The sequence below is a fragment of the Erpetoichthys calabaricus genome, chromosome 7 (genome assembly GCF_900747795.2).
Source record: "Erpetoichthys calabaricus chromosome 7, fErpCal1.3, whole genome shotgun sequence".
NCBI lineage: Eukaryota > Metazoa > Chordata > Cladistia > Polypteriformes > Polypteridae > Erpetoichthys > Erpetoichthys calabaricus.
Genome location: NC_041400.2, coordinates 98,965,655 through 98,986,084, shown reverse-complemented (window position 1 = coordinate 98,986,084; position 20,430 = coordinate 98,965,655). Strand labels below are relative to the sequence as shown.

Here is a 20,430-nt window from a genome sequence, read left to right as displayed (position 1 = left end):
AACACTGCAAACAAACATTTGTCTCTTTTTCAAAAGTTTAAACTGTGCTCCATGACAAGACAGAGATGACAGTTCCGTCTCACAATTAAAAGAATGCAAACATATCTTCCTCTTCAAAGGAGTGCGCGTCAGGAGCAGAGTCTGTCAGAAAGACAGAGGAAAGCAAACAAATCAATAGGGCTGTTTGCTTTTAAGTATGTGAAGCACCGCGGCACAAAGCTGTTTGAAGGCGGCAGCTCTCACCCCCTCCGTCAGGAGCAGGGAGAGAGAGAGAGAGAGACAGAGTTTGTTTTTCAATCAAAAATCAATACGTGCCCTTTGAGCTTTTAAGTATGCGAAGCACTGTGCAGCATGTCGTTTCAGGAAGCAGCTGCACAAAAGATAGCAACGTGAAGATAATCTTTCAGCATTTTTAGACGAGCGTCCTTATCGTCTAGGTGTGCGAACAGCCCCCCTGCTCAATCCCCTACGTCAGGATCAGAGAAAGTCAGCGCAAGAGAGACAGAAAAGTAAGCTGGGTAGCTTCTCAGCCATCTGCCAATAGCGTCCCTTGTATGAAATCAACTGGGCAAACCAACTGAGGAAGCATGTACCAGAAATTAAAAGACCCATTGTCCGCAGAAATCCGTGAACCAGCAAAAAATCCACAATATATATTTAAATATGCTTACATATAAAATCCGCGATGGAGTGAAGCCGCGAAAGGCGAAGCGCGATATAGCAAGGGATTACTGTACACCTATGTCAGGTTTGTGGTGCTTATACTTATTACTATTCCATATTGTACTGGGACATTCATCATTCAATATTATACTATAGGCCTGGAAAATTCATCAAGTAACAGTACAAGCCTGTACAGTAATGAGTAAAGCGGACTACAATCATTACAAAACAACTTCATCGTTACTTATCATTTGTTCTTCATACACTGCTGACACAAACTCGTGCCCGTTTCATCTTACGTTGTCGAAACGGGCTCTTGGTCTAGTTCACATATATTTAGCAAGTTGGGGGACAACCTGGTTTAAAACAAATATCCCTGAAGAAGGAAGGCTAAATGATCAATTTTGTTTGGTGTTATTGTTTTGCATCATGATGGATGGAGCAGTAACTTTCATAATTACAGTAAAATGTATTCAGTATACCTTTCACAGAGTACTTGGGGTCATGAGTGAACATGTCTGCTAAACAGAGAATGTGTGTGTGTGTTTTTTTTTAATATTACGGCATCAATAGCAAATTATCATAATACCATTTTTAAGTAGACCTCTTTGGTTGTGTGTGTGTTTTTGTTTTTTCTTTAGTAAATGTATTCTTTTAATCCTCTCAAGATTACCCTATAGAAGATAAATTAAAGAAGGCACTCTTTTAGTCCGTTTCCCTTTTAACTTGTGAGGAAAAAAAAAAAAACTTGTCCATTATAATTTGAAAGTGATACTAAAGTACAGTATGGCAGAAAAGAGGAGAAAGTGTAGATTTCACAGATTGTTAGGATGAGCATGTTAACCAAAGACACTGATACATTAAGGTGATCTATAAAACACTACAACATTGTGGCTCCCTCACATTAAATTTAGTGGATTGTGTTACACATTGTATGTTACAGGCAAAGTGATTGATTGACTAAATTTCAAATTAATAATTTTGATAGGTCCAGGAGGAAAAAGACTCCTTAGCATAATCCTTTCAAATATGAGTGTCCAAGTTGTGTTATTACATTAAATGCTACATGAGTGGTATAAGACAGTTTTTGCATGTAGCGTGTTTTTATGTGTCAGTCTGAAATTCTGATTTCAGAATATAAGGCAGATATGTTTTTGTCTTACTACTTCTATTTTACCAGATTAATTTGTTGTAACATCCTTTAAATACAGTGACTTCCTGCACTGTAGCACAAACAAATGCCAAGCTTGTCAATAGCAGTACCAAAAAAGAGTCATTTTTGCTTTGTTTTTAATTAAGTTTAAATTTGTTCATCAGAGGCTTCAGGATTTGGGAAGAATGTGTTTTTTTTCTAGGTCACTACACTGGATAAAAACCAGATCTATTTGGCAAACAAGCATTTAACTTCTCCTGTTAATGTACTTTTCCCTCCAGAAGTTTTACTTTTGTGTGCTTTCTGTCAGGTTTTTTATAATTGTCCATGCTGCTGAGAAGAATAAAAATTTTACTAAAATGTGTACTTTATTTTTAGCATAATGTTCTGCATCTTAATGGCACAGCAAAATGTATGTACGACTTTAGTTTAGCCACTAAAACAAAGCAAACAAACGTATTTCAGTGAACTAGTATATTATCCCTTTTTGCTACTTAGTATATTATATACATTAAATAAAGTTTGCAGTAATATCTATCTATCTAATCTCATTCTTCTAGTGCTGTTTTAAACAAAAGTGTCAGTGACATATTGAATAATTGAATAATAATCTTAAATTTTAGGGGTGCCATAATGCTACTGAATGGAAAGAACTGTGTGCTGAGAGAGATGACCTTCTCCAGAGTAAGACTAGGCTAACAGAAGAGCTGGATAAAACTAAAAGCAATATCCATGCCATATCCACTGAGTTAGAAAGATTAAAGACATCTGAGGAGCAAAAGATTGTTCTTTTGCAACTTGAAGGTTATATGAATTCGGTAAACACAAATGATTGTCTTCAAAAGACGCTAGAAGGCAGTTTAGGTGAGAGAGATGCACTCCAAACAAAAGTTGAAGATCACATTAATCAGGTAAGGAAGACACAATTCCATTGATTTTTTTTTTTTTTCCTCATTATCCATTGATGTGTTGTAGGGTACGCTTAGCTTTCATTTGTGTTTAGTTGCCTTAAGCTTAACTTATAAAATAAGCAAATGTTTCACCTTAAAAGCTTTTTGGTTAATTTCCATGACAATTTTCAGTTAACACAAGTGAAAGAGGAGCTGCAGTTGGTCATTGCTGAGAGAGATCAACTTTTGAGTCAAATTAATGCAATTTCAAAGGTACCTGAACTTGAACATCTGCAGCAGCAGATCTCTTTGCTCACGAATGAGAAAAATAGTCTCTCTAAGAAACTTGATGATGCCAAAGATGAACTCTCTGAACTGAAGAAAAATGCTGAGGTATTTGAAGTTCTTTTGTATCTGCTTGTTGTATTCTACCTCAACTTTGTCTTCTTTTTTTATATATACTGTGTAGGACTATAATCACTCAAATACTTGTATTATTCAGCCATACATTCACTGTTAATTTTGCATAAGCATTTTTAAAATTTTACCTATTTATTCTCTTAAAACCATTTTAGAGGGTTCATGTTTTTGAAAAATGTTGCTCTTTTTATTGCCATTTATTATACATCTGTTTGTGCATTATTTTTCTTTTCCCAGTGATTAGCAGTTCACTTAATAATTCTTTTGTTCTTAAAACTCAATTTTAGGGCTCACATAATGTTTCTGAATGGAATGAAATATGTATTGAGCAAGATAATCTTCAAGCCAAGAGCAATTTAGAAGAACTTGAGAATACCAAAAATACTGGATCAGATGAGCTAGAGTCGCTGAATGTGAAATTTGAGGAGCAAAAGGTGATTTTGTTGCAGCTCAAAGATGATTATGCACATACAGTAAATGAAAATGATCGTCTCCAAAATAGATTACAAGAGGCTGTAGCTGAGAGAGATGCCTTCCAATCAAAAGTTGAAGATCGTACTCTGCAGGTAAGGGCAGAGAAAATTGCAGTGGTATAATTTCACCAGTATTACTTTTTCTATGGTAAAATGTTTAATTTTAATTGGTGTCAGTTGCTAATTGTAACAGCAACCATAACAGTCTGATATTTTATTTTTGTGCAAACTTTGTGGAAGTTTATACAAATATAGTGATTTGTTATTAATATTGTAAAGGAAGTGGTGTGTTATTCATTATTTCTTCCATTGAACTGTGTTGTGAACTTCTGGACTGAGAGTGTTTAAAATGTTTTGTGTATATCAGTTATTACATGTTTTTGGGTATTATGCCAAGTACTGCTTTCTTTTGAATGCAAAACTTTGAACATGTGTGATTTAATAAGTCTTTTAATGAAACGTATTGCTTTGTTAATTATTCAGGTAAAACAGGTGGCTGATGAATTGCAGTTAATTACGACTGAGAGAGATCAGCTTTTGTGTCAGATTAATGAATCTTCTGCGGAGCCAGAATTTGAAAAGATGCAGCAACAAATCTCCTTGCTGACCTTTGAGAGAAATGATCTCTGTAGAAACTTGGATCAAGTGCAAGCTGAACTTGCCGAGCTAATAAAAAGTACAAAGGTATTTAAAAATATTTATTTTGGCTTTTTGTTTATCAGTATTATTAATTGTAACTTTTTCCAGTTTATGAGCTTTCTTTATTGTTTAAATTCACCTCTTTCTCCTTGTAATTACATCATCTTGGCTGCCAGGTATATAACTGAAAAACCTACAGTATAATATTTGATTGTATGCATTTTGTGTATAGTGTGATGTTGGCAAGGCCTCACGTCTATACAGCAGTAGTTATGTCCTCTACAATGATGTGAGTTGTTTCTTTGCTGTTGGAAAATGTCTGGAGTACCACTGATTTCATCTGTAGAGTGGCATGCTGTTAGTGCAGTTCAGAAGTCAGTTATGACTTAACTGATGCATAGTTTAACTACTACCATAACATATATCTAAGTGAACAGCATTTCTTAAAGCAAGTCTGTGCCAGGCATTGCAATGCAACAAGTTACATTTCCCAGTCACAAACTTACAGTTCAACCTTTTAATACAAGGTAAATCTGCTGTAGGATAAGAAATTATTATTTACAGTATGAATGTATATTTAATTTTTAATTAATTTCAATGACTAATTTTGTAGGCAATTTCTGTGAAATGCTGTACTGTTTTACTACCACTTTAGTTAGCTCTGCAAATTATATTACCTACATTTTCTTTCTCTAGTGCTGTTTAGATTTTTAAAAAATTCATACAGTGAATGATGCTGATAATATTATAATTGGATTTTTAGGGGTCACATAATGCTTCTGACTGGCAAAAGTTATGTCATGAGCGAGATGGACTTCTACTCGATAAAACCCAATTGGCAGATGAGCTGGACAAAATTAAAAATGAGAACTGTGGTGCACTCAGGGAGCTGGAGACATTAAAAGTTACATTTGAGGTGCAGCAATTGGCTGTTTTACAGCTCAAAGATGATTATGCACATGTAACAAATGAAACTGACCTTCTACGAAATACTATTGAAGAGGTTTTGGCTGAAAGAGATCAGCTGAAAATGAAAACTGAAGATCTTAATCAAGAGGTGGGTCACATACAGTTTACCAAATATAATTTTAATACCATCATAATTACTTGCAGTGTGGTTCTGTGGGCTTCTGTTCAGTTTTAATGATAGTCATATGAAAATGTTGGGAACCCCTCTCAGCCTGCATAATAATTTACTTTCAACAAAAAAGATAACTGTGGTATGTCTTTCATTTCCTAGGAACATCTGAGTACTGGGGTGTTTTCTGAACAAAGATTTTTAGTGAAGCAGTATTTAGTTGTGTGAAATTAAATCAAATGTGAAAAACTGCCTGTGCAAAAATTTGGGTGACCTTGTAATTTTGCTGATTTGAATGCATGTGACTGCTCAAAACTGATTACTTGCAACACCAAATTGGTTGGATTAGTTTGTTAAGCCTTGAACTTCATAGACAGGTGTGTGCAATCATGAGAAAAGGTATTTAAGGTGGTCAATTGCAAGTTGTGCTCTCTGTTGACTCTCCTCTGAAGAGTGACAGCATGGGATCCGCAAAACAACTCTCAAAAGATCTGAAAACAAAGGTTGTTCAGTATCATGGTTTAGGGGAAGGCTACAAAAAGCTGTCTGAGGTTTACACTGTTAAGGAATATAATCAGGAAATTGAAGGCCACAGGCACAGTTGCTGTTAAACCCAGGTCTGGCAGGCCAAGAAAAATACAGGAGCAACATATGCGCAGGATTGCGAGAATGGTTACAGACAACCCACAGATCACCTCCAAAGACCTACAAGAACATCTTGCTGCAGGTGGTGTATCTGTACACCAATTTGCACAAAGAAAATCTGTATGGCAGGGTGATGAGAAAGAAGCCCTTTCTGCACTCACGCCACAAACAGAGTCGCTTGTTGTATGCAAATGCTCATGTAGACAAGCCAGATTAATTTTGGAACAAAGTGCTTTGGAATGTTATTTGGTCATAACAAAAAGCGCTTTGCATGCCAGAAGAAGAAAACCGCATTCCAAGAAAAACACCTGCTACCTACTGTCAAATTTGGTGCTATGTCAAACCACGTGTTATGGGGCTGTGTGGTTAGTTCAGGGACTGGGGCCCTTGTTAAAGTCGAGGGTCGGATGAATTCAACCCAGTATCAACAAATTCTTCAGGGTAATGTTCAAGCATCAATCACAAAACTGAAATTACGCAGGGGTTGGATATTCCAACAAGGCAATGACCCAAAACACAGTTCGAAATCTACAAAGGCATTCATTCAGAGGGAGAAGTACACTGTTCTGGAATGGCCATCACAGTCCCCTGACTTGAATATCATCGAAAATCTATCGGATGATTTGAAGCAGGCTGTCCATGCTCGGCAGCCATCAAATTTAACTGAACTGGAGAGATTTTGTATGGAAGAATGGTCAAAATACCTCCATCCAGAATCCAGACACTCATCAAGGCTCTAGGAGGTGTCTAGAGGCTGCTGTATTTGCAGAAGGAGGCTCATCTAAGTATTGATGCAATATCTCTGTTGGGGTGCCCAAATTTATGCACCTGTCTAATTTTGTTATGATACATATTGCATAATTTCTGTTAGTCCAATAAACTCATTGTCATTGCTGAAATACTACAGTTTCCATATGGCATGTCATATATTAAAAGGAAGTTGCTACTTTGAAACTCAGCCAATGATGAACAAAAATCCAAAGAATTAAGAGGGGTTCCCAAACATTTTCATATGGCTGTAAATGCATTAAGTATACCTTTAATTTTAATAGAAAGAATGTGCTGGGGTTGAATAGACATTTCCTATAACTTTTTAAGCATTGACTGTTTTTCTCAAACTTTTTTGTGTATATCAATTTTATTTTGTGGATTTTGCACATTTTTCCCTTCATTCATTAATTCTGAATAATAACCCTGAAAACAAAACTGAATCAAAAGTTTGTTTAAATCTCCAAATCAAGAAAATGCTTCCCTTTGTACTTTTAGAGGGTAATGTTTGCTTCTCAGGTGTGTACTGTAAATATGTGATTTTAAACTACTTGGATTTCAAACTTACTCCTCCCTATTTGTACTTGCTTTCATAGGTTTGTTTTATTTGTCATTGATAGATGTTGGAGACATTTTCTTAGCTTAAACTTAGGTTGAAGATAGAATCTGGTAATTTTTTGACTGTTGTATTTTGACATATTTGTGGCATTAGATCTACTGGCCTTACCATATTTAAGCATTTCTTGTGTTTTTTGAAACATTGAGTTTCAACATCTGTTGTTTGGTCCACTAGATTTTTCTGGATATCAGAGTTTTATGCTTGATTGACATCTAAAACTATTCATATATCTATCAATTAAAATCAGATTAAAATTAAAATTTGAATATTATGAACTTACTAGTTTTGTTACGTCGTCTGGAAATGTCATAAGAGAATGGGTCTCTGTTATTGAAGACTTCTATCAGAAGTACTATGTAACTAACAGCACATCTCTCTCTCTCTCTCTCTCTCTCTCTCTCTCTCTCTCTCTCTCTCTCTCTCTCTCTCTCTCTCTCTCTCTCTCTCTCTCTCTCTCTCTCTATATCTATATATATATATATATATATATATATATATATAGTATATATATATATATATAATATATCTCTATCTCTTTACAAAATGCAAAGTGAGCGAACAAAAGAAAAATCTAAATCAAATCAATATTTTGTGTTACTACCTTTTGCCTTCAAACCAGCATCAGTTCTTATAGGTACACTTGCACAAAGTCAGGGATTTTGTAGGATTATAGTCAGGTGTATGATCAACCAATTATACCAAACAGGTGCTAATGATCATCAATATCACACGTAGGCTGAAACAGTCATTAACTGAAACAGAAACAGCTGTGTAGGAGGCTTAAAACTGGGTGAGGAACAGCCAACCTCTGCTACCAAGGTGAGGTTGTGGAAGACAGTTTCATGTCATGGCAAGATTGAGCACAGCAAAAAGACACAAGGTAGTTATACTGCATCAGCAAGGTCTCTCCCAGACAAAGATTTCAAAGCAGACTAGGGTTTCAAGATGTGCTGTTCAAGCTCATTTGAAGAAGCACAAAGAAACGGGCAACGTTGAGGATCGTAGACGCAGTGGTCGGCCAAGGAAGCTTAGTGCAGCAGATAAGACACATCAAGCTTATTACCCTTCGAAATCGGAAGATGTCCAGCAGTGCCATCAGCTCAGAACTGGCAGAAACCAGTGGGACCCAGGTACACCCATCTACTGTCCGGAGAAGTCTGGCCAGAAGTGGTCTTCATGGAAGAGTTGCAGCCAAAAAGCCATACCTCCAACGTGGAAACAAGGCCAAGTGACTCAAGTATGCACAAAAACATAGGAACTGGGGTGCAGAAAAATGGCAGCAGGTGCTCTGGAATGATGAGTCAAAATTTGAAATATTTGGCTGTAGCAGAAGGCAGTTTGTTCGTCGAAGGGCTGGAGAGCGTTACAATAATGAGTGTCTGCAGGTAACAGTGAAGCATGGTGGAGGTTCCTGGAACATTTTGGGCTGCATTTCTGCAAATGGAGTTGGAGATTTGGTCAGGATTAATGGTGTTCTCAATGCTGAGAAATACAGGCAGATACTTATCCATCATGTAATACCATCAAGGAGGCGTATGATTGGCCCCAAATTAATTCTGCAGCAGGACAACGACCCCAAACATACAGCCAAAGTCATTAAGAACTATCTTCAGGGTAAAGAAGAGCAAGAAGTCCTGGAAGTGATGGTATGGCCCCCACTGAGCCCTGATCTCAACATCATCGAGTGCGTCTGGGATTACATGAAGAGACAGAAGGATGTGAGGAAGCCTACATCCACAGAAGATCTGTGGTTAGTTCTCCAAGATGTTTGGAACAACCTACCATCACGAGTTCCTTCAAAAACTGTGTGCAAGTGTACGTAGAAGAATTGATGCTGTTTTGAAGGCAAAGGGTGGTCACACCAAATATTGATTTGATTTAAATTTCTCTTTTGTTCATTCACTGCATTTTGTTGATTGATGAAAATAAATGATTAACACTTCCATTTCTGAAAGCATTCTTTGTTCACAGCATTTTTTCACACCTGGCTAAAACTTTTGCACAGTACTGTGTGTGTGTGTATGTATATATGTATGTATATAATATAATATAAATAATACTTTCAGCTTTGCCAAACTTTCATCCTTCTACCTTGCTTCAGGTATCAGCCTGCATTTGCGTAATACAGCAGCCCCATTTCTCTGCACAATTACGGGTTCAGCTTGGCCAGTGGTAGTTTAGTGCAGAAGCACAAAAAAGGATGTGGTGCCTAAGAATTACCCACTTACTATAGTTGTTTTTGTTGGATGCCAATTTTTCTTTCTTTTTCTTGAAGTGATTTACAGTTTTGTATATGATATTTTAGTTTTTATGTATAACCGTTTATGTTCTTTTTGTTAATAATCGTTGAAGCTGTATCTGTTAAAAGAACATTCCACTTAAAGATGGCTTGCCTTAGCTTGCTTTTAGAAATCATATTCACATTTGCCCATGTAGACATGGTGTTCACATTTCTGCATTATCCTTTTTTTATGCATCTTATTTTTATTATAAAGTGCTATGAATTAGTTATAATAGTGACAAATTCTAAAATTAAGGTTATTTTGTTAATTTGCTGGAGTGGGAGTTACATTTAACTTTTTTATTGCCAGCATTATAATTTAAAAACTGCTTATTCCATTTTCTATCACATTAACTATGGAGGAAAAAAAACTCTCCTTCAAAACCATATTTAGAATTAGCTTGTATTTTCATACCATTAATTAAATGGATGAATTTTGTAGGATCATACTTTTACAGAACTAAAATACTAATTGGAATTGCATAGAAAATTGATATAAAATGAAGCTGTGACTGAAATGGTATAATGTATAAAGTAACTGACTCCTTAGCCCAGCTACTTGTATTTCTAATCACTTCAAGATAGCCAAGATCAGCACTGTTTGGACATTGTTACAATTCTAAATAAGAAGTCAATCCTCCTTTTTGTCATTATCATCAAATATAATATAAATTGTTACAGCAGCAATGGATGGAGTTTGTTTCTTGTATTATATATAAACTTTAAGTGACAATCTGTTGATTTAATTTTCATTACACAGTGCATTAATACCCAGGAAGATCTGAAATCCACAACCGAGAAACTAGCAAAGCAAGGGGAAGAATTTGAAAGTTTTAAAAGACAAGCAGGAGCAACAGAGTCACAACTACATGAAAAGGTAAAAAATGAGTTATATGCTAGTTTACTATAAAGAATAATTTTTCATCTGTTTTCAGTTGCGTCATTAATCAAAGCCATGACACAATTGTCAAGATTATTTTAATAAAGATCCATTTTATTTTTTAATTATTATATATCCCTCCTTTTTCAGGTAAATCAGATAAATGATAAACTGGAATTGGCTCTTGCTGAGCGAGACCAGTTATACAACAAGCAAGATGAATCCACTAAAGAATATGAGCAAAAATTAGGAAAACTGATGGAAGAATGTATCTTGATCACTAATGAGAAAAACACAATTCAAGCTCAATTAAATGATGTCCAAGTGAATCTAAGTGACTTGAGGAAGACGACTGAGGTAACAATTTTCTAAGAAATACTTTATCAGCTTTAGCTATTATAAAATGACAGCTCTTAATAACACACTTTTTAGTTTATATAACCTGTTTAATTACTTTAACTATAATGATCTTATTCAAGTCTTGTGACTTTCCATTAGGAGCAGTAAAATTTCACTGGCTTTGAATCAGAATTAGAATCTGCTGGATATGAAACACCACCAGCCCAGTGTAAAACTGTTGATAGCTGTTTTTTCCCCCCGAAATATGTGGTTTTCCAATTTTTGCATGCCGTCATTAGAAAAAAATCAATAAGTAATGGGATGATATCTACATTTTCCCTATTTCTGATGTTACTTTTGATTAGCCTTTGCTTTTGTTTATATAATATAATATTTGTTTATATAATATATCTTTTGGCTACTCCCGTTAGGTGTGGCCACAGAGGATCATCTTCTTCCATATCTTTCTGTCCTCTGAATCTTGTTCTGTTACACCCATCACCTGCATGTCCTCTCTCACCATATTCATAAACCTTCTCTTAGGCCTTCCTCTTTTTCTGTTGCCTGGCAGATCTGTCCTTAGCATCCTTCTCACAATATACTCGTCATCTCTCCTCTGCACATGTCCAAACCAACGCAATCTCGCCTCTCTGACTTTGTCTCCCAACCGTCTAAGCTGATCTGACCCTCTAATGTACTCATTTCTAATCCTGTCCATCCTCGTCACACCCAGTGCAAATCATAGCACCTTTAACTCTGTCACCTTCAGCTCTGTATCCTGCTTTCTAGTCAGTGCCACCGTCTCCAACCCATATAACATAGCAGGTCTCACTACCGTCCTGTAGACGTTCCCTTTCACTCTTGCCCTTTTTTATCCTACTACTTCTATTTTAATGGCTTAATTTGTTCTAACATCCTTTAAATACAGTGACTTCCTGCACTGTAGCACAAACAGATGCCAAGCTTGTCAATAGCAGTACCAAAAATTAGAGACATTTTTGCCATGTTTTTAATTAAGTTTAATTTGTTCATCAGAGGCTTCAGGATTTGGGAAGAATGTGTTTTTTTTCTAGGTCACTACACTGGATAAAAACCAGATCTATTTGGCAAGCAAGCATAAAACTTGTCCTGTTAATGCCTTTCTGCCTCCAGAAGTTTTACTTCTATTTTTATGGGTTTCCTTAGTTTTATTAGAATTAGTCAAATTTAAAATATCTTAATTTTGATTCTTTGTCTTACTCAAATTGTACCTGCTGCTGAGAAGTAAAATTTTACTAAAATGTCTTTATTTTTAGCGTACTTTTCTGCATCTTAATGGCACGGCAAAATTTATTTACGACTTTAGTTTAGCCACTAAAACAATTTTACAGGATTCTATAGTAAACAAATGTATTTCAGGGAACTAGTGTATTATCCATTTTTGCTACTTATTATATTATATACAGTAAATAACATTTGCAGTAATTTCATTCTTCTAGTGCTCTTTTATTCAAAAGTGTCAGTGACATATTGAATAATGATTTTCTATCTTAAATTTTAGGGGTGCCGTAATGCTACTGAATGGGAAGAACTGTGTGCTGAGAGAGATGACCTTCTTCAGAGTAAGACTAGGCTAACAGAAGAGCTGGATAATACTAAAAGCAATATCCATGCCACATCCACTGAGTTAGAAAGATTAAGAAAGACATCTGAGGAGCAAAAGTTGGTTCTTTTGCAACTTGAAGAAGATTATATGAATTCAGTAAAAGTAAATGATTGTCTTCAAAAGACTCTAGAAGTCAGTTTGGATGAGAAAGATGCACTCCAAACAAAAGTTGAAGATCACATTCAACAGGTAAGGCAGACAAAATTCCTGTGAATTTTTTTTTTTTTTTAATTTTCCCATTGTACATCAATGTGATGTAGGGTACATTTAGCTTTCATGTGTTTTTGTTGCCATAAGCTTAACTTATAAAATAAGCAAATATTTCACCTTAAAAGCTTTTTGGTTAATTTCCATAACAATTTTCAGTTAACACAAGTGAAAGAGGAGCTGCAGTTGGTCATTGCCGAGAGAGATCAACTTTTGAGTCAAATTAATGAAATTTCGAAGGTACCTGAACTTAAACATCTGCAGCAGCAGATCTCTTTGCTCACAAATGAGAAAATTAATCTCTCTAAGAAACTGGATGATGCCCAAGATGAACTCTCTGAACTGAAGAAAAATGCTGAGGTATTTGAAATTCTTTTGGAGCTGCTTGTTGTATTCTACCTCGACTTTGTCTTCTTTTTTATATATACTGTGTAGGACTATAATCACTCAAATACTTGTATTATTCAGCCATACATTCACTGTTAATTTGCATAAGCATTTTTAAAATTTTACCTATTTATTCTCTTAAAACCATTTTAGAGGGTTCATGTTTTTGAAAAATGTTGCTCTTTTTATTGCCATTTATTATACATTTGATTCTACGTTTTTTTCTTTTCCCAGTGCTGCTTACCAAAAATGATTAGCAGTTCACCTAATAATTCTGTTGTTCTTAAACTCAATTTTAGGGCTCACATAATGTTTCTGAATGGAATGAAATGTGTATTGAGCGAGATAATCTACTTCAAGCTAAGAGCAATTTGGAAGAAGAACTTGAGAAAAATATTGGATCAGATGAGCTAGAGTCACTGAATGTGAAATTTAAGGAGCAACAGGTGATTTTGTTGCAGCTCAAAGATGATTATGCACATACAGTAAATGAAAATGATTGTCTCCAAAATAGATTGCAAGAGGCTGTAGCTGAGAGAGATGTCCTCCAATCAAAAGTTGAAGCTCTTACTCTGCAGGTAAGGGCAGAGAAAACTGCAGTGGTATAAATTCACAAGCATTACTTTTACTATGGTAAAATGTTTAATTTTAAATAACGTTAGTTGCTAATTGTAACAGCAAACTTTGAGGAAGTTCATACAAATATAGTGATTTGTTATTAATATTGTAAAGGAAGTGGTGTGTTATTCATTATTTCTTCCATTGAACTGTGTTGTGAACTTCTGGACTGAGAGTGTTTAAAATGTTTTGTGTATCTCAGTTATTACATGTTTTTGGGTATTATGCCAAGTACTGCTTTCTTTTGAATGCAAAACTTTGTGAACATGTGTGGTTTAGTAAGTCTTTTAATAAAACGTATTGCTTTGTTAATTATTCAGGTAAAACAGGTGGATGATGAATTGCAGTTAATTACGACTGAGAGAGATCAGCTTTTGCGTCAGATTAATGAATCTTCTGCGGAGCCAGAATTTGAAAAGATGCAGCAACAAATCTCTTTGCTGACCTTTGAGAGAAATGATCTCTGTAGAAATCTGGATCAAGTGCAAGCTGAACTTGCCAAGCTAATAAAAAGTACAAAGGTATTTAAAATATTTATTTTGCCTTTTTGTTTATCCAATTTATGAGCTTTATTGTTTAAAATTCACCTCTTTCTAATTACATCATCTTGGCTGCCAGGTATACAGCTGAAAAACCTACAGAATAATATTTGACTGTATACATTTTGTTTATGGCGTGAGGTTAGCAAGGCCTCACGTCTATACAGCAGTAGTTATGTCCTCTACAATGATGTGAGTTGTTTCTTTGCTGTTGGAAAATGTCTGGAGTACCACTGATTTCATCTGTAGAGTGGCACGTTGTTAGTGCAGTTCAGAAGTCAGTTATGACTGATCTGATGCATAGTTTAACTACTACCATCACATATCTAAGTGAATAGCATCAATGCAACAAGTTACATTTCCCAGTCACCAACTTACAATTCAACCTTTTAATGCAAGTTAATTTCTTGTCCTACAGCACATTTAATATTTACAGTATGGATGTATATTTAATTTGTAATTTCATTGTATGGTTTTCCTTGACTAATTTTGTAGGCCATTTCTGTGCAATGCTGTACTGATTCATTGCCACTTGAGTTAGTTCTGCAAATTGTATGTTACCTACATTTTCTTTCTCTCTTGCTGTTTAGATTTTGAAAAATTCATACAGTGAATGATGCTGATAACATTATAATTGGATTTTTAGGGGTCACATAATGCTTCTGACTGGCAGGAATTATGTCACGAGCGAGATGGACTTCTACTTGATAAAACCAAATTGGAAAATGAGCTGGACAAAATCAAAAATGAGAACTATGGTGCACTCAAGGAGCTGGAGACATTAAAAGCTACATTTGAGGAGCAGCAACTATCTTTTTTACAGCTCAAAGATGATTATGCACATGTAACAAATGAAACTGACCGTCTGCGAAACAATCTTGAAGAGGTTTTGGCTGAAAGAGATCAGCTGAAAATAAAAACTGAGGATCTTAATCAAGAGGTGGGTCACATATAGTTTACCAAGTATAATTTTAAAACCATCATAGTTACTTTTAGTGTGGTTCTGTGGGTTTGTGTTCAGTTTTAATGATAAATACATTAAGTAGATCTTTAATTTTAATAGAATGTGCTGGGGTTGGATAGACATTATAACTTTTAAGTATTGACTGTTTTTTTCAAACTTTTTTGTGTGCATCAATTTTATATTGTGGATGTTGTGCATTTTTCCCTTCACATTCATTAATTCTGAACAATAACTCTGAAAACAATACTGAATCAAAGGTTGTTTAAATCTCCAAATCAAGAAAATGCTTCCCTTTTTTACTTTTGAGAGTCATGTTAGTTTCTCAGGTGTGTGGTATTAAATCTACTGGCCTTACCATATTTGAGCATTTCTTGTGTTTTTTGAAACATTGAATTTCAACATCTGTTTGTTGTTTGGTCCACTAGATTTTTCTGGATATCAGAGTTTTATGCTTGATTGGCGTCTAAAGCTATTCATATACATTATCTATCAATTAAAAGCAGATTAAAATTAAAATTTGAATATTATAAAGTTATTAGTTTTGTTACCTTGTCATCAGGAAATTTCATAAGAGGATGGGTCTCTGTTATAGAAAACTTCTATCAGAAGTACTATGTAACTAACAGCATGTTTGTTTTCGTGTAATATGTATGTATGTATATGTATGTATGTGTATGTATATGTATGTATGTATATGTGTATGTATGTGTGTATACAGTCGACCCTTGATATACGACTGGCCTGACACGCGAACAACTTGCTTTATGACCAAAATTTTTGTTTTGAATTACGACCAACATCTTGCGTTACGACCCGAATGCGGTCACATGTATCCGCGTGTGCGATTGTAAACAAACAGCCGAGAGCGTTTGTAAGCGTCCGTCGGAGCCCAGATACATGTGTTTGTGGACGTAATTTCGGTCAGTGCAGTGATTTATATAATTTATTTTGATAATTGCTAAGGAAGGAAGCGAAGGTAACGAAGGTAAAGAAAGCGATCACAATGGAAACAAAGAAGGAAATTATGTGGAAATATGAGAGTGGCGTTCGTGTGATCGATCTCGCTAATATGTACAGCATGTCGAAATCCACCATCTCAACAATTTTACAAAGAAAAGATTTGTATAAGGAAACTCCTTCCAAACAATAACCACCTTCCATTTCATTCTCCTCCTCCTTCCTTCCTGCAAGCCAAAGATGTCAACTTAAATGGTGAGTACAGTATGAAATTGTTGTTTCTGGTAGGCTAGGCACTTTTTGTAACTTTTTGGTTAGTACATTAGAAAAATTATTGGTGTTTTTAGTAAATTGTGCACATTATACAACCCTTTTCTATTAAAAAAAAGTTAAGTAAGCATTGCTGTGGGCGGTTTGGAACACATTAAGGGCATTTCCATTATTTCTTATGGGAAAAACAGTCTTGAGTTACGAACTCAATTCGTTCGCGAGGGCTGGTTGTAAGTCAAGGGTCCACTGTATATGTGTGTATATATGTGTGTGTATATGTATTTCCTACTTACCGACTTTTGCTTTTTTGATAGTCATTGGAAAACACTATTTTTAAGCAAACTGTATGTTTTTGAATTGAAACTGGAAATTAGTAGGAGTATTAAGAATTTCAGGTAAAAATAAAATTTTACTCTGCAGCACATCCTATTAAAATGGTAGGTTCAATCAGATTTGAATATAATGTTTAGATCTGTACCATTTCAAAATTTTGGAGAATTTAGATCAAAACTAACAAAGACTGAACCGTGGTTTACTTTAACTTCTTACATGCAGCATTGATGTTTACAGGCTGCACTTTTACATGGCCCAAATGAAATAAACAATGTAAGCATTGTACAGAATTGAACAGGTTAAAAAAATATGGTGAACTATGTACAATATTCTGTCAGTGGGGGGGACCCCTTTACTGAGCTGTGCAAGCGTTTCAATTTACCAAGGCATGCCATTGGCTCCTGGCTTGAGTTGTACCTATTGCTTGCAGTGACCTGACCTCTAATGGGATACCCAAGTTCTCTGCAATATTGCATGAATTTCACCACCAGCAGCTCCTCAACCCCCACCCCATTGTTTAGAGTATATGTATATAAGTGCACACGACAATCCTTTGGGGAGGCTGCAACCCCAGCCCCCCCCCTTCAAATTTGTATGTGTTTTATACTGCATCGTAAGAAGTAAGAATAATGTAGAATAGGGAGAACTGCATGTACCAAATGATGTGACTTGCTAAGCATGTATTATCATGAAATTTACCAGGAACATTTATTGGGTTCATCTTCTCTTGTCCTTGAAGATTAACAAATGCACACACACACATACACATAGCGATCCTATCCAGACAAAGGTCAGTCACTCTGCAATATTCTGGATAAGATTCTATGTATAGAGATTCACTAGCTCTAACAAACATGCGTGTGTCATCGCAAAAATTCTTTTGGTTATGCTACTTACTCACCTAACTATGTCTTGCTTTTATCACAGTTGTTCTAATTATTGAGGAGCAACTTCAATAGCCTTGATAAATCCTGTGAATATGACGGTAGCTATCTGACTTACACTTCGTACAGAGTTTATTTTTTCATTACTCTGGATAAGACAAAGTATAGAGAATATTAAAGCAATGTGGTATTTATTAATGTAACACAATACCAGCTAGAAGAAAATATAATAGAAAATAGCAAAGTCTGGATGTAAACAGTCTTAGATAAGCTTACTGAAAATTAGAAGTGTCAAGAGGTTAATGTCCTTTGTAGACTTTTGGCTTAGCAATCGGCATTATTCATAGTTACATTTTGTAATGTCCAAATCGGATGATCTTGTGTCTCTTAATCTATAACATCACCTTTCTGTTGTTTTTCTTCCTTTTCTCTGTTTGGTCCATTTTACAAACCAAATTTAAGGTATAATGCACATGTGGGAGTTCAGAGCATGTGACATTGCACACATTTGATTAGTTATCTTGCTTTGTTGACGAATTACTTTGATCAAAGTGTTTGATCTTCTACGTACCTCTGTATTCCTTCCATTCCCAAGCTGTTAATTTGGTAAATCCTCATCCCATGGCATCCAACTATTTGCAGGTTATAAATTAATTAAAACGGGTTTTGTGGTATGTACTGTAATTATTTCCCATTCCCATGTCAGAAGAAACTGACTGGAACAAATGCATTAATTAGTAGTACAATACAAAATGATGTTTGGAATGCCTGTAGTTAAAGTCCTGTAAATTCAATTCATCATGGTTCGTTTGAGCCAAATTAAAATTTGATAAACAGTTTGCAGTTGAATATTTTTTTAGATTCTCCACACCAGGACATGTTTTCTTTCAGCTATGCCAAACTTTCATCCTTCTATCTTGCTTCAGGTAGCAGCCTTCATTTGCGTAATGCAGCAGCCCCATTTCTCTGCACAATTACTGATTCAGCTTGGCCAGTGGTAGTTTAGTGCAGAAACAAAAAAAAAGATGTGGTGCCTAAGAATAACCCACTCACTATAGTTGTTTTTGTTGGATGGCAACTTTTCTTTCTTTTTTCTTGAAGTGATTTACAGTTTTGTATGTCATATTTAGTTTTTGTGTATAACTGTTTGTTCTTTTGTTAATAATCTTTGAAGCTGTATCTGTTAAAAGAACTTTCAACTTAAAGATTGCTTGCCTTAGCTTGCTTTTAGAAATCATATTCACATTTGCCCAGGTAAACATGGTGTTCACATTTCTGTATTATCCTTTTTTATACATCTTATTTTCATTATAAAGTGCTATGAATTTAGTGGTAATAATGACAGAATTTCTGAAATTAAGTTTTTTTTTTTTTAATTTGCAGGAGTGAAAGTAACAATTAACATTTTTTTCAGGTGCCAGCATTATAATTTAAAAACTGCTTATTCCATTTTCTGACATATTAACTATGGAGGAAAAACAACTCACCTTTAAAACCATATTTAGTACAAAAATGCAAACTATTTGTTACTTAAATGCATGAATTTTGCAGGAACATACATTTACAGAGCTAACATACTAATTGGAATCGTGTAGAAACTTGGTATAAAATGAAGCTGTGACTAAAATGGTATAATGTGTAAAGTAACTGACTCCTTAGCCGAGCTACTTGTATTTCTAATCACTTCAAGATCGCGAAGATCAGCACTGTTTGGACATTGTTGCAATTCTAAATGAGAAGTCAATCCTGCTTTTTGTCATTATCATCAAATATAATATAAATTGTTACAGCAGCTATGGATGGAGTTTGTTTCTTGTATTACCCTAGGTTCTTGTCTATAAGCCGGACTCATGTATAAGCCGGAGACCAAAAATCATACGAATTTTTAAAATAAAATCGTATCATAGATAAGCCGGACTCATGGATAAGCCGAACGTACTATAACCTATAACTAATAAAAGGGAGGGAGGTCAGTGGTCTCACTCGCACCCATTTAATTTCTTTAAGGGGGGAGAGAGTGTGAGATATTGGCGTCTCTCTCACTCCCCGCATGGCGCGGTTGGAGCGGCCGGAGTGCGTTCATTCTGCTCTGGGCGTCGCCAAGGCAACACGCGTGCGTAGCGGTCATTTAAATTGTGATTTTATATGTAAGCATATTTAAATATATATATCGCGGATTTTTTGCTGGTTCGCGGATTTCTGCGGACAATGGGTCTTTTAATTTCTGGTACATGCTTCCTCAGTTGGTTTGCCCAGTTGATTTCATACAAGGGACGCTATTGGCAGATGGCTGAGAAGCTAGATTGCTTACTTTTCTCTCACTCTTGCGCTGACTATCTGTGATCCTGACGTATGGGGATTGAGCAGGGGGGCTGTTCGCACACCTAGACGATAGGACGCTCGTCTAAAAATGCTGAAAGATTATCTTCACATTGCTATCTTTTGTAAAGCTGATTCCTGAAAAGACATGCTGCACAGTGCTTCGCATACTTAAAAGCTCGAAGGGCACGTATTGATTTTTGACTGAAAAACAAACTCTGTCTCTCTCTCTCTCTCTCTTCCTGCTCCTGCTCCTGACGGAGGGGGTGTGAGCTGCTGCCTTCAACAGCTTTGTGCCGTGGTGCTTCGCATACCTAAAAGCCAAACAGCACCATTGATTTGTTTGCTAGAGATTGTTTTCTCTATCTATGTGACACACACACCTTTGAAGAGGAAGATATGTTTGCACTCTTTTAATTGTGAGACAGAACTGTCATCTCTGTCTTGTCATGGAGCACA

The 20,430-nt window shown here is 35.6% G+C and overlaps 1 protein-coding gene across 1 annotated transcript in view; it reads left to right on the top strand.

Annotated features, from left to right (window-relative positions):
* cenpe (centromere protein E) overlaps positions 1-20,430 on the top strand; it is a 105,672-nt gene that overhangs the window by 60,858 nt on the left and 24,384 nt on the right. Inside the window, exons 30-41 of the mRNA XM_051929640.1 lie at positions 2,440-2,727; positions 2,899-3,099; positions 3,414-3,692; positions 4,083-4,283; positions 5,002-5,295; positions 10,390-10,506; positions 10,660-10,866; positions 12,389-12,682; positions 12,860-13,060; positions 13,387-13,665; positions 14,026-14,226; positions 14,891-15,184. Of these exons, the coding sequence (XP_051785600.1) occupies positions 2,440-2,727; positions 2,899-3,099; positions 3,414-3,692; positions 4,083-4,283; positions 5,002-5,295; positions 10,390-10,506; positions 10,660-10,866; positions 12,389-12,682; positions 12,860-13,060; positions 13,387-13,665; positions 14,026-14,226; positions 14,891-15,184 (2,856 nt within the window). The remainder of the gene's footprint in view (positions 1-2,439; positions 2,728-2,898; positions 3,100-3,413; positions 3,693-4,082; positions 4,284-5,001; positions 5,296-10,389; positions 10,507-10,659; positions 10,867-12,388; positions 12,683-12,859; positions 13,061-13,386; positions 13,666-14,025; positions 14,227-14,890; positions 15,185-20,430) is intronic.